General features: G+C 39.7%; 1 protein-coding gene across 1 annotated transcript; it reads left to right on the plus strand.

Annotated features, from left to right (window-relative positions):
* Positions 1 to 878: 878 nt before the first annotated feature.
* Positions 879 to 14,847, plus strand: CLUL1 (clusterin like 1). Its single transcript, XM_056332658.1, has 8 exons — positions 879 to 978; positions 1,899 to 2,008; positions 3,177 to 3,325; positions 5,878 to 6,045; positions 8,045 to 8,489; positions 9,783 to 9,920; positions 13,337 to 13,551; positions 14,677 to 14,847. The coding sequence occupies exons 2-8, from the start codon at positions 1,906 to 1,908 to the stop codon at positions 14,842 to 14,844; spliced, it is 1,386 nt and encodes a 461-aa protein (XP_056188633.1). The 5' UTR covers positions 879 to 978; positions 1,899 to 1,905; the 3' UTR covers positions 14,845 to 14,847.
* Positions 14,848 to 15,695: the final 848 nt, after the last annotated feature.

Consider the following 15,695-nt stretch of genomic DNA (forward strand, 5'->3'; position numbering starts at 1 on the left):
CACTCTTCCTGATAACATGTTTAAAAATAAAACCTCAAATCTCTTGCCTAAGCAGCATTAATCTACTAGATTTTAACCATCAATCATCAATTGGCTTTTATGAACAATGAGGTAAACAAAAAAAAAAAAAAAAAAGGATGTTTTAAAACTGCTTTTACAGACCGTGAGCTACAGGCACCTGTTTTCCCTGTCTCCTCTTTGAATTCAAGGCGGTATTTTTGCTGAACATCACAAGGTGGGATATGATTTGCTAACAATACTTGTCCATATTTTATATCAAGCATCTGTTAGTATTTCAGTATCTTACTTCAAAGAATGCAAAACTTAATGCAGGTCAAGTCCCAGACATATTTCAGACACATGGATTAACTGAAGAAAATCATTAAGAGGGTAAATCCCTAAAACATGAGCAAGTATAATGATGTACAAAATGCTTATCTCATTTCAGATTCTACTCATATGCTAGCCTGTAGCTGGATTCCTTTTTTTTTTTTCTGATTTCTGTATCTTCAGAAGGTATATGAAGGCCATTATGTAATCCAGTGTTTTTTATAGCAAACTAAAACTATGCTGAAGAGATTAAATGAAGCTATTTTTAGCCAAACTAATTGTAACAATTTCACTAAGAACATAAGCTGCAGATGTCTCCTAAGGTAAAAAGCAAGACAATGGAAGAGCTAGTAAGATAAAAAGCTACCAACTACAGAAAAATAACGGATCCAAATTACATTAAATTATGCAATTCTGCCCAACACTCCCCCTAGTGGTTTTGACCACAGAGATGAGCATGAAGTCCTATCCACGCAAAATTCTCCAGCCTAATGACAACATGTCCCGTTAATAGGATTAAGTACCTTCTCATCAGATAAGTAGAACATGGAAAAATCCCTGACACTCCCAGCAATTAGATCAGAACACAGCCCGACCCCTTCCTGACGCAGGGAGCAATTTTGCAGAGGAGGTGTTTCGGTATTAATGGTAAATATGTTGGGTTTTTTTACTTTTCTTTGGTAATGTATTTGTATTTCTTTGCAAATTTAATTGGTCTTTCGCTATAAATGTAAAGGTACAATATGCAAGTAACTATAACAAGTAAATCCAGGCTATAAATACATCTAGGCTCTTAATTTACATTCGCACTTGCAGCTGATGGCTGCATCTCCAAGAAGGCTATACTGCCTAAGAAGGCGGCATTTAAATACTGTGTTCACTTAATCAAATGATAACTATAAAGTGTAGTTGCATGTTTTTTTAAAAATACACTTTTCTCCTCTAACTGCTCTTGAGATGGAAATAAAGCAAATGGCATTTCCTCCCCTTATTTTGTAGGACTTTCTTTCAACTGCTGATGTGTTTGCTTACAAAACTGATCTAATTGCCAATTGCTTGGCACGCCTATTATTGTGTCTGCTACATTAACTATTATCCTGAAGGACAATGAAAGGAATTGCATGTTTGGAGATGAAGAAGGGAACAACATTCTAGAAATTCCCCTTTTTAAGTTTTGCAATAACGTTTAGCATGGATGCATTTATAGAATGAACTAAGAACATAGTGTGAGACCAGTAATTAGTGTGTTTCACAAGGTAGAAAAGGGACAACTGAGCTGCATAAGCTTTTGGTTTTATATATATATCTATGTCCTGATTCTGTTACAACACTGTGCAAACTCAGTGGAATTAATCTAGTTGGTCTGAATAGATGATGAAAAATGAGATCAAGCTTCTTACTTATGTTTTCACTAACAGTAGCATTTAGGTGCATGTTACTGATCTCCGAAACCATAGTTTAAGTAAAAATTAATGGAAACTTTTGTAATACTTAGTAAACATTACACCTAGGCATTTGAGCATCATGAAGATGCTTACTTTAACTGCACTGACCTGCTTCTTTAACAGAAAGAACATGAAGTCCTCTTGGTTATTTATAATATACGTGCTATGGCTGAATGGTCATCAGTGTGCACCAACAAGGCAGGAAGAAATGAATCTCCAGGAAAACCTGAAAGGTAAGTAGCATTTTCTTACCAAAAGTGTGCGAAGCCCCTGGGTACAGGTCTCCAGTCTCCTGGTGCATTTTGACTTCCACACTCACTGGCATCAAGAGGATCCACTTTCATGTGTGGAGCTCAAAAACCATCATATGACTACATGCATACACACACATACAATGGGGAGATTAAAAAAAAAACAGGATGAGAAAGTAAAGGGATTAACAGTTAAGCATCCCCTTACAAAAAAGTATTTACAGCATTTTTATAGGTGATTTTGTTCCTCATAAATCATTGGAATATAAACTGAACCCAAAATTCAATTCAACAGGTTTTGAATAATTTTGTTTATATAATCTTTGAAAATGTTTATTCTACAATTATATACTTTGTTGGAAAAGATGGTTATTACAAATAATTGAAGTAAAATTACTTAATTTAGAAAAAAACCCAGCCATTCTGCTTATACTCACTTTCAAATTTTGTGAATAGGAATCCCAAGAGGATCAGCCATGAAATATTCCTTTGTTTCAGTCTACATTAATAATATTACTGTAACAAACACAGTTAGGGGAGGGGAAGAAAGGCATAAAGGAAGAAATGACTGACATGTGCTTTTGGCAGTGTCAGAGTGATATATTCTTTACTTGTTTTGTATAGCTCCAGTGATATTTCAAGGTATTTCTGCAAAGGGAATAAATACAGACAAAGGAAAGGCAAGCATGCAGAGCTTCAAGGTGCAATGTGTGGGCCAACCTGGGCTTTCAACAAAACTCTATGGTCATTACTTCACAGAAAGCCTAGAGATAGTATTTTTATGAATACTGAGCATACCTGCTCAGTTGTAGCAACCTGCTGAGCAACCTGCTCTAGTTGACCCTGCTTTGAGCAGAGGCGTTGAACTCAATGATCTCCAGAGATGCTTTCCAGCCTCAACTGTTCTGGGGGACAGCTGAATGTATAGCCTGAGTTGCACACAGATGATCACTGGCAAAGGCTCTGGGACGGATTCTTATCTGATGAAATTGTCTTGGCTCTGTTATTCAGCATTCATTATCTCAAGATTTGGCTCCGCAACTGTAGGGAAACATAGAGCTGTTTCATTCTCCTTCATCATCAATGCACGACAATTTGTGATAGTGTTAAAATCTGATTAAGTCACTGTATAATTTGGCTTTTTTTTTAGTATTATCTGATGTTGGAGAGAAGTATGTAGATGAAGAAGTAAAGAAAGCTTTGATTGGTATTAAGCAGATGAAAATTATGATGGAAAGAAATGAAGATAAGCACATAAATCTGATGAAAACCTTGAAGAAGAGCAGTGAAGAAAAACAGGTAACAAGTGCATCTGGGGTTTTGGGGTTTTTGTTTGTATTTTTGTTAAGTTGTGGGTATTTTTAATTACAGATGAGGCAGGTTGTGCACAGATTTAGCATAGTCTCCTGAAAGTAGTACAGCATGCCATTGTGCTTAGGCCAATAAGCAACCCAGAAGGGATCCCTTGGTGTCTCCCTTTTTCTGGGAAAGGTGAAAACCACACTGTATGTACACTAAGCAGCATGCATCTCTTTATGTAGTCACAGGACTGATAGGAAATCTGCTTCTGTCCCTTTCTTTCCTAGCAGAAGAAAACTCTCCTGGCATCTCTAAAGAGGTTCTCACTGCCTGTCTCCTGGAAGCAGGAGCTGGGCCAACAGGCATCCTTTACTAGCCTATCAGGAACCTGGATGTCCATATTTCAGAAGTTAAAACATCAGTTCATATTTACCAATTTCTTAGGAAAGAGCTTGCCCGCTGGCAGGACTCTGGCAGACTGAGGTTTCAACCCTGAGGGAAGCTTTCAGACTGCGCTGGAATAAAGCACTGACCAAGAGCACCACCTGCCTCACTGGTGCCTCTTCCAAATTGCACGGTTCTTTTGAAAGCTAGAGGTGAAGACTTTCCATCCTTCCTCAGAAATACAGCTTTCTAACTGAGTGGCATACTGTTAATTTTCCCCTGTGGCTGAATGTCTAAGCTATTTCTACAATGAAACTGGAAGTGTGAGCACTAGACAAAATACAGCTGAGTAACCACTAGTTAGCAAGTCACCTTCTCCTAGGCCGCCCTGGTTGCAAGATAAAACATGTTATCTTGAGACCTAAGCTCTCATTTTATTCTGCAATTGGGAGGTAACCAGCAGCAGCCTAGGCATAGTCAAGCTGATGGTGACCATCATGTGCAGATACAGAAGTTCTGCAGTAAAAAGAGACAGCATGCTGTGTGTGGACTCAAACACTACTTTGGTGAGAGAACCCGAGTTTTCTAACATCCAGAAGCCAGAGCTGCTGCAACAGCAGTGTGTTGAATAAAGCATCACACTTACTGCTTATGTCTAGAAATCTCCTGCTTCGCTGAATTCACACAAAGGCAACTGTATAAAGGTGTTCTGTGCAGAATGTCCAGCAGTCCTGCCCTGCATGTCTTCACACACCTCAGGCTACAAGATGGTTCCCAGCTTGCTTTGCAAACATCAGGCCTTCAGGAAAATATCAAAGCCACAAATGATAATGTGCTGTAGAGAAAATACAGGGGATCATGGGAATTTCAAGTGTCCTAGTGCAATGCCTAGCTCAGAGCCATCTGCTCAGATGATCCTGAGAACTAGACATTACTGTATATTTTAAAAAGTACAAAGATTCTAACTATTGCTTTAAATTAAGTTGAAGAAAATTTCCCTCTTGCCCCAGCATCTGGTAGGTAGTTTAAACTATTTGTATCAGCAAGCCCAAAAGTACCTGATAGCTTTCTAACATCTTTAGGAACACCAGTACACTGCCATGATCTGTGCTGTTTTTAGCTTTTACTGGATGATTTCATTTACGCAGAACTTACACCCACAGCTAGAGTTCATAAAACACTGAATAAATGTATTAGATCAGAAAATAATTAAACATAGGCTATGAAGACCACAGTTACTGTCTCTACCCAGCACATTCTGACAGAAGTTTTCTTTACTGTGAGCTGCTTCCCTATTGAAATGCTGCCAGAAAGGAGTAAGACTGACCAAATAAAAGGTTTCTGTCATACACAGCAACAACTTGGAACATTGTTTGGAAACATAAACTATTAAAATACGTTGTGCCTGAAAAAAAAAAAATTAATGATGTGCAACCTACTTCAATAGGAAGTCTTTCTGCCTTTCCATTGCCAAATCTGCTCTAAAAAGCTGCTTCTGATCTGCTCAGCTTTGTGCTCTACCTGATAAACAATGATACAGTAAATAGAAGCAACATTGTAAAATGTGTCTTGATTCCCTTCAGTGTGGAAGGAGTGCCTCACACTTCCACAGAAGCAGGAAGAAAGCCCCTTACTTGAGTCTTTTGATTAGTATAATTCCAGAGAAATTGCTATACTTTTACTTATTTCTGCATTAAAGGAAGAATTTATGTATGGTAAGGACCTAGCCTCTTGAAATATCACACCCTTGAAGAACAGAGCAAAGCTACAAAAAAGGGCTGTTTGTGGAACAGATGAATACTGCAAATGTTGTATGGAGAAAAAATGATACCAGTTGAGCACATGACCTTGTGAGAGGATGAATGCATCTTTCACAGACAGGTGTGTGTTTTATTTTCAAAACCTAAAAGATCCAGGTAGACTGTAGAGACACATCTGGTTTTGTAGACTGTGCCCTTTGAGAGAACAACATCAGAAAAACCCTGTAAGAAAAGTTTTTCAATTTTCAGTTCCCTCCATATGTGACTGCAGCTGAGAAGACAACTTAATGGTTAGGGACTAGCAACAAAAAGAAACCATAATAGTCCAAATGAGTGATCAATGCCAGGATAAGTATTTAGAATATTAATCTGAAAATTGCCCTCAACTGAATCTTTTTTCTTACTTAGCAAGCCTTGCAACTTATGGATGAAGTAAAAGCAAGACTAGAAGAAGAAGAAAGACAATGTCACATATCCTTGAAAAATTTATGGGATGAATGTGAATCTTGTTTAGAAAGTACCTGCATGAGATATTATACAACTTGCAAACACGGGTTTTCAACATTTAGAAGAAAGGTAGGAAAAGATTTTGTGTCTTGGAAATACTCTTGAATTCACCTAATAGTTTTAGAGAGAGCACATTTTATTTTCTCAATACCAGATCTGCCAATTATATCAGGTTATTAAAATTAATTTGATTTGGAGGGTCTGCAAATAACTGTGAAGTTTTATGACAGAGATTATATACAATTATATTCATTGAACACTGAGCCAAAATGTGTTCAGTTGCACCTGGTGTGACTACATGGACACTGATTATTCCCCTGACTCCAACAGAGTTACTCAACATACACAGTGTTGTCTCTCACAGCAGGATTTGCATTAAGATGCTCAATAACTGTGTGTGAAGAATATCACACAGAATATGGTCTATCTGAAAATCAGCAGAATTAAAAGTGTAGATATAGTTAGCAAAATTCCATGGGAAAAAAATCACCTCCTTGTACAACATCATTCTTTCCAATGTTTATTTTATTTTAAATCTACTCTCGAGTAACAAAATAGCTTTAAAATGTTCAACTGATTTTTAATAAAGGAAACTGTCAGCAAAGGAGACCCCTTTAATTCTACAAGAAAGAAAATGTGCTTCCCTGGCTGGGACATTATTATTATTACAAGATTTTTAAAATTGTAATAACATTTTTTATTTGGCCGTATGCTTTAAGTGCAGCTTAACAACCAAAACCGCACAATTACTGCTACTGAAATTTCAGTCAGATTACCTAGCTTTCACATCCCCAGGCACTGCAAAAACACAGTAACTTGTGTGTTTCAGAAGTGACAAGCTTTAGAGCAAAGGTGTTTAAACATTTGTGCATATTCTTAAAATTATTCAGGTAAAAATGTGGAAGATATTAAATTTAAGACTATTGGTGATACTTTTGGCTTTTTAGATAACTTTCATGGATACCTCAAGTGTATCTCTTGGCCTTTCAAGAGTCTGTGGATATCAGGTTGAAATTCTTGCAGTAGAAGTTATATACTGCACTGTCACTGTCTTTGACCCTCTTGGTTACTTCCTCACTGAGCTATATGGGTTTTTTGAAGCAATCAAAGTAAGAAATGTGTTGTGACCTGAATCATTTTAAAAAAAGAGGACAAGGGTGATAGCTGTGGCTGATGATACACAGGCAGTAGGGGCAATAGGGGCTTAGGCTGTTCCTGCAGGGCTGTTTCACAATTCACCTTCCCTCTGAACTGCACTAGTGGTCAGCTCAAGCAGCTGATCGAATCAAAAGAAAAAAAACTATATGTATATGCATATGTATATTTATATGCGCATGTATATGTGTATCTCTCCCTCTCTCTCTCCATCTCCATCTCCATCTCTATCTCTGTCTCTATCTTCTGTGAGTTTGGCAGGGTGCTTCAAAACCTTTACCATTTTGCTAATGCCATGAAGCGTGGCTCCACACGCCACTGCATCTGCTCAGGCAAAGGTGGTGCGTTAAAGCACAAAGCAGGGAACCAGTGGCTGAGACCCAGGGAGTGGGAACTCTCTAAAGCAGAGTCAACACTTGACCTCTTCCATCATCAAGCCATGGACCCGGAACCACTGTTGCATTGATTTTAATGGGTTTCCATTTGCACAAGGATGTAAGGACTTGGCTGTTGGTGAGAGAGGACAGGGTGTTTACAGATCACAGAGAGAACAATTGCCTTCTGTTCCCTACACTGTGCATAAGTACCACGGAAATGTTTCCAAGATAAAGTCCAAATTGTTTGTTGGAAGAAACCCAAACGCCAATACTAACTTCAAGCCTCCACAGATTAAAGGCCAACTGGCAACACTTTTACTCCAGATCTGATTTAGAGCTAATGATTTAGACTGAACATACTTTCATTCTTTAGAGTCTAGTGTCTTAAATTACTTTGGAGAATATGGTGAGTTTGCAGTTATTAAGAGGGCACTGTTTCTATGGGTATTTGAAAGATAAAAATTGGAACCACTTCCTTGAGCGATGAAAAACTGTTAACTTGTCAGGCAGCTGATCTATCTCCTTCTTATACACAGGTTGAAGATTTTTTGAGGAAAATACCTCCGCTCATTTTTACTTTTCATGAGGATCAAGAAAAAGACATCCAATTTAATGAAAAGCCTGAGAAAGAGGATACCCAGCTAGAAAAAATGGAAGATTTATTTAGACAATTATTATCAGATATGGGCTCAGTATTTAACAGAAGTATCATATTTTTCAAGCAGATGCAAAGAGAATTTGACCAGTCTTTTCAAATGTATTTCATGTCTGATCTGGACTTGAATGAGTCCCCCAGCATGACAGCTTTACCTGAGGACATCACCAGAAATAATGGCTCACAGAAAGGCTGGAATATACCTGGTTTCTTACAGACAGTTTTTGATTTCAGTAAGACGGTGTTTGAAGGTGTCAGTGAGGTGATTACTGAAGCATTTGATGAATACAGAGATAGTAGAAGAGATGTGCCAGAACAAGCCAAAGGCAAGTGTTAGAAAATGAAAATCAACTGCACTGTCAATGACATCAGATCCCTTGGGATTGCTAAACTATGGGTAATGATTCAGTTCGCAGTATGTTAGTGTGAGATACTGTGTTGAAGCTCTGGAGGCTTTCTTGGTTAAACAGGCATGGGCAGAGGATAACTTCATCAGTTAAATATAAAGGTACAGATCACCTAGAAATCTCAAAGAAATGTCACAGGGGGACTTACGGGTTCTACATAGCCTGATTTCCACAGCAATTCTCGAAGAATTTGCAGTTCCTCAGAAGTGCTTGAATTCATGATGGATGCAGGTTTTTAAAAGGCTGACTGACAGGTCTGATCTCAGCATTTGTCACGATATGATTTATATCATATCCTATTGACATGTCACCAATTCTAAAAAATTAGGGTAGTTCTGTGACATGTCAAGTCATATCCCTGCCCTTTCCAAATCACACTAAACTCAGTCAGACAGCTGCAAGCCCTATTCCAGGCTACCGCAGCAATGTGGTGTGCCAATCAAATACAAACCAGCCATCATGTTTTCCAATGACCAGAAAAAATCTGGGCATAAGATTGGTTTCAGGTGATAACTCTCAATGGAGGAAAAAAATCATAATCAATTTTTAGAGTACAGAAAAGCCTTATCCTTCATATTTTACTAGCACAAACAGAAAAAGAAGCATCATCCAAATACATGCTGGTGCCTGTCTATAAGGAGATCACAGTAAGCACATGCCATAACTCTGAGTGGCAGGTAAAGTTAAGTGATTCTTCAGTAGCATTTTTAAATTTTTCCTGTATCATGACCCATGTGACCTCAGAAAAAAGCTTTGGTAATGGGCTCTTATCTAGCTGTATGTGATTATGAAACATTTTGACTACTAAGGGTCAAAGAGATCTTACCAGAACTTGCATGTTGTAGAAGTAACATGTAATAATATTAAAAATTGTTTGGCTGTTAGTGGGGAATACGCTACTATGCCTTTATAAGGGAATATACTATAGTGGCATGAATTCCTTGGAAGAAAACATCTTCTTTGTATCTTCTTTGTATCTTCTCCTGACTTCTACTTTGTAATATTTTATTCCTTTTTTCTTTTTTTTAGTTGTTTGGTTTGTTGTTGGGGTTTTTTTGGGGGGGTGGGAGGAGGGTGAGCACGGAAATTATGTCAGTCATTTCAGATTAAGGGCAAGAAATTATATTCTAGCACACACAGTAGGTAACAAATGTACATTTATCAAGACCCTAAGCTTAATGACAGTCTAAAAATACTGTGACTTCATTCTAGATCCTGACAGAAGAGGCATGTTCTCAAAAATTGTGTCAGGGCGCCAGAGACCTCAGTGCAGGGAGCTTCGAGAGAACTCCTCTGGATGCCCACAGTTTCATGAGAGATGTCAGAAATGTCAAGACAATCTTTTGCATGGTAAATAGACATTTTCCAATTATTTTTCTCTTTAATGAATTGATCAGCAGTTTGTAGATTTTTAGGTTGTCATTTTCTACTGCGCTGTTTCCATATTTTTGGAATTAACATTGAGTCACAGAGGTTTTACTGTAACTACGGATACACTCTTCCTCATTCCAGATGATTTCAATTACCTTTCCCCACTGTCTCCACAGAGTGTCAGTATAACTCAGTTGTTAACATACCACTGGTGGTGCAAAAAGTTGTACACTCTCTAACAAAATAACTATATATTTTGTTAGAGTTGCCATCCTGCAGAGAAGCAAGAGGTCAGGCAGTAATCGATCTTGCCTGGGTGCAGAAGTGCTGAACAGAAAATGAGGAGAAGCTCAAACTCCTGACTCTTGCTTCTCCTGCAGTCAACCAGATGTAACATCAAATAGCATTCAGCTCCTCGCAAGGAAGCAAGCACTGAAGATCCTATAATTACTCTTTGCTGAACCGTGTCAGCAAACAAGGCTGATATTAAAGACAAAAAAGGGGACTGCTTGTCAGTATATAAGGAGATGGAAAAGCTTTGGCATGCACCTTCCATGGACACCTGGAAAAAAACATTTGTACTGCATGACCTAGAACTGCTCTCACGACTCCCACTGCAGCATAGCACATCTGTATTTCCAGAATTATTTAAGTCTTAAAAGCCACAGAATATGCTTAAACCTGTGTCTTCAGAATATCTCCAGTGTAGCAAATACTAATGATCCAATGACACATTTTGAAAAGAACACTAGACCACTTCCATCTCAGTAAAAGTATGTGTCTACAAATCTGTATCACGGACACCAGTTAGTATCTGTGGTTACTGTACTATCAGCCTGAGGGTGTCCTTTGACATTCTTATTTGACAGGAAATAAATTTTACTTTTCCACAATAATTTTTGTATCGGTTAAATAGGTCCTTTTTAAAAATCTGTATTTTAGTAAAGAAAAAACCACAGCACACTTCAGTTCTGAATTCATGGCAGATGATACTAGTCACATACTAATATCTAGCTATTGTTAGGTAAATATTAGGCCTTAACACTCAACAGGAATAGTAATATACAAGCTTTCTTATAATAAGCTGTACGATAGAATCATAGACTGGTTCAGGTTGGAAGGCATCTTTAAAGATCATCTAGTGCAGGGGTCCTCAAACTTTTTAACCAGGGGGCCGGCACACGGATGCAGTGGCAGGCAGCCATCTGCGGCTGCTTGGTTTCCCCCCCAACCCCCGGCGGGGGGGTTCTGTAAATACCGGGGGCCGGATTGAGGACCCTGGGGGGCCGTATCCGGCCCGCAGGCCGTAGTTGGAGGACCCCTGATCTAATGCAACCCCACCTGCAATAAGCAGGGCCATCTTCAACTTGATCAAGTTGCTCAGAGCCTCATCCAGCCTGACCTTGAACGTTTCCAGATATGGGGCATCTACCACCTCTCTGGGAAACCTCTTCCAGTGTTTCACCACCATAATGCAAAAAATGTCTTCCTTATATTGTCTAAATCTACCCTGTTTTAGTTTAAAACCATTACCCCTTGTCCTATTGCAACAGGCCCTACTGAAGTGCCTGTCCCCCTCCTTCTTATTAGCCCCCTTAAAGTACTGAAAGGCCACAATAAGGTCTCCCTGGAGCCTTCTCTTCCCCAGGCTGAACAATGCCAGCTCTGTCAGAAGACAGAAGCCTGTCTTCATAGGAGAAGTGTTCCAATCCACTGATCATCTTTGTGGCCCTCCTCTGGACCCCCTCCAACAGGTCCCTGTCTTTCTTGTGCTGAGGCCCCAGAGCCAGACGCAGCGCTGCAGTGGGGTCCCACCAGAGCAGGGCAGAGCAGAATCACCTCCCTCGACCCACTGGCCACACTTGTTTCAATGCAGCCCAGCAGAGGTTGGCCTCCTGAGCTGCAAGCGCGTGTTGCTGGCTCATGTCCAGCTTTTTATCCACCAGTGCTCCCAAGTCTTTCTCTGCAGGCCTGCCTTCAAGCCTTTCATCCCCCAGCCTGTATTGAAACTGGGGATTGCCCTGACCTGTGTGCAGAACCTTGCACTTGGCCTTGATGAACCTCACAACGTTCACACAGGCTCACTTCTCAAGTTTGTCCAGGTTCCTCTGGATGGTGTCCTGTCCCTCAGGCATGTCAGCCACACCACTCAGCTTGGTGTCATCTGCGAACTTGCTGAGGGTGCACTCAATCCCACTAAACAGTACTGGTCCCCACACAAACCCCTGAGGGATACCACTTGTCACCAGTCTCCATCTGGACATCGAGCTGTTGACCACTACCCTCTGGATGCAACCATCAAACCAATTCATCATCCAATGAACAGTCCACTGATCATGGAATCATAGAATCATTTAGGCTGGAAAAGACCTTTAGAGATCACCAAGTCCAACTGTTAACCCAACACTGCCAAGTCCACCACTAAACCATGTCCCTAAGTGCCACATCTACAAATCCATATCTCCCTAATTTAGAGAGAAGGATGTTGTGAGGGACCATGTCAAAGGCCTTACAGAAGTCCAGACAGACGACATCTGTAGCTCTTCCCTTATACACCGAGGTAGTCACTCCATTGCAGAAGGCCACTAGGTTGGTCAGGTGGGACTTGCCCTTGGGGAAGCCACATTGGCTGTCTCAAATCGCCTCCCTGTCCTCCATGTGCCTTAGCATAGCTTCTAGGAGGATCTGTTCCATGATCTTCCCAGGCACAGAGGTGAGACTGACAAGTCGGTAGTTCCTAGGGCCCTCCTTTCTACGCTTTTTAAAAAGGGGTACAACGTTTTGCTTTTTCCAGTCACTAGGGACTTTGCCTGACTGCCATGACTTCTCAAATATCATGGAGAGTGGCTTGGCAACTACATCAACCAATTCTCTCAGGACTCTGGGATGCATCATCATCAGGACCTATGTATATTCATGTTCCTCAAGTGCTCTCAAACCTGATCTTCTCTTACAGTGCGAAAGACTTTGCTCCCCCAGTCCCTGCCTTGCATCCCACTACTTGGGATGGATTGACAATGGAATACGAACAATTAAAAAAAAAAAACACAACAATGTATAAGGAGATTACGAAGGTGCCATATGTAAAATCTACAATTCCTATTTAGTATAACAGAAAATCTATTGCCATGACATATGATATAAACCTTAAAGTACTTGGTAAATCATTGTAATACAGCAAATGGGATAACTAATCCATTTAGTCATTATGAACCTAAACAAAATCTACCAAAATAGGTTAGCAAGAATTACTCTTTTTAAGTATTATTTAAACACCGACCCAAAACATACCCCCTTGCTAGACTATTTAACAGTTTTCTGTACTTCAGATAGAAAAGAAAAAGTACAAGACATTACATTCCTATAAGCTTCATGGTGGCTGTCTTTTCTAACAGATTGCCCAAATGTTCCCGAACTGCACATAAAGTTTGATGAAGCCTTTAAACTGGTTAATCTCTCAGAGAAGCAGTATGAGCAGATTCTCCAGGTGGTTCAGCGTCATACAGAAGACACTTCCTACTTGTTGAACAAAATGAAAGAAAGATTTGGGTGGGTGTCTGAGTTATCCAATATGACCATCGGACCAGAAAACATTTTCAATATAGTTAAGGTAAGGGTTGTCTGCTGAAGGGAGCTACTGCACAGTGCTGTCTTTGACCTATGCATTGCTCATAGTTATGCTCTTGGGGATTGTGGATGTTTGTACATGTGTAATGTTTGGTTTTTACAACACAAAGTTCCTACTCATCTTGAATTGATGTATGCTTGATAATCCCTTGATGAGCTCAAACTCCAGAGATTAGAAACTATTTTCCTTTAAATCCTTTTAGTCTGACGGATGGCTGACAGGCTAACCTGAATCACTGTCTTATAAGAATAAATTGACACTAGCAGCTTTGACTGGCCTCAGATTACCTTCACAGATAAATTTCACTGTACCGGTCAGTAACACATCCTTATTGGATCCCTGAATATCCAGTTATATGTCTATATCTGTACCTATATATCCCAAAGCTCAAAGGTGGCAAATGTTATGCAGATTATTGCAGTGGACGCTGCATATCTGTAACAGCATCTGTCAATATTCCAATAAATACATCATGACTAACTGTATCTAACACACAAGAATATATCCAAGGTAAATACAATCCATTTTGCTGGGTGAAGGACAAGTCCTTATTCTCCCTTCCAACTCAGAAATCCAATGTACTACTATTACTACATGAACTTTATATGAAACAATTGTGCAGTCCACCAAAAAAAGCACAAAATCAGGAACAAGGGGACAGGTAATATTTAAGGACACTTTCCCAACTGAGTCCAAGCTATCTGCTCTAGAAAAAAAAACCTACAGAAGTCAGTCTGGTTTTGAAAAACACACAGGAATGAGTAATTTCAATCACACAAACTTTGTCTTGAAATTAGTGGGACGACTCACATGCAAGTTTTCATTAGCAGAACAGAAGCTCTTTATAGATGTAGTTCCTGGTACAAATATTAAGATGCAGTTCTTTAATATGGTCCTGCAGTGCCGTGTCAGCTCTTCCCACCACCTACAATAAAATTCAGACACCCACTGTCTTTTCAAGAAGAAAGTAATTTCAAGAAAGCATACAAATGTAAAATATTGCTCTGTTTAATTTCCCATTAAAGACAGTAGGCACAGTAGGTAGAAACAAAACTGAAAATATGCACTAGTTTGTAGTGTCTAAAGTACTGATTTGTTCTCTTCTAGGTGGTACCTGGGGATCCCTCTGGTAAAAATGAAACTGTGGTAGAGGTGAATATTCTGACTTCACCTACTTTCACCATCAAAGTTCCCTCCAACTTAGATCCAAAGAGTGGTGAATTCATTGAATACATAGCTGGGAAAGCACTGCAACTATATAAGCAGAATTTTTAAGTGGTAAGTTCATTCTTTCTCCTTTCATAGAGAACACAATTCTTCATAAGAGGTGCTTACATTGGAATTAATTTTAGTTGGAACAGGATTCAGTCCTGGTATATACAAGACAGTCTCCTCAGAAACACACATTGATTGAGACAAACAAGCATTATGGAAAACAAAAACAAGTACTCAATGTTCTAGCCTGCAAAACACAGACATGATGATATTAAAAATTTTGCCTTATTAACTGTGAAACCCTGGATCTTTAAGCAGCATCTGGGATGAGGTAATGTGATGATAAATATTACTTCAGAAGAGAACTGCCTCACAACCACAGTCCAGAGCTTTGGCATTGGAAACCACGTGTTTGTGTTCATTCATCACAAATGAACTGGAATTACCATGTTCATTATGGGTTTTATTTTTGGCAGTTTTTCAGAGCATGCTCTGTATCATTTTTGATGATAAAGGAGTGCAAAGTTGGAATCAGCACCAGGACATGAAAGAGCTCTCTTACCATAACATTTTCCTATTAGCAGCACTCTGCTCAGATTGTTAACAGTCTGCAGTTTGCCTCATAGGAATGTGCACAGAAAGATCCTTCACATGGGCTTCTAACCATTTTTGTAGAAAAGGCTCACAAAGGCCTCTCTCTGTGCTTAAGAGATTTCTAGACAGGGAGGGAAGAACCAGGCAGAGAGGCAGGGGAAGACAATGCTTCATACTCCCTAACTCCATGGGGAACCTCCATGAAAGAAGGGCGGTTTCAGGTGGCGTCATGCCACTGTGGGGCTAGCCAGCTGTCCAGGGAAACCCAGGGGGCTCCAGGATGCACAGCTCTGGTGGCCTCTGACTCTCACAGTTGG

Source organism: Falco biarmicus, chromosome 3, assembly GCF_023638135.1.
Source record: "Falco biarmicus isolate bFalBia1 chromosome 3, bFalBia1.pri, whole genome shotgun sequence".
Taxonomy (NCBI): domain Eukaryota; kingdom Metazoa; phylum Chordata; class Aves; order Falconiformes; family Falconidae; genus Falco; species Falco biarmicus.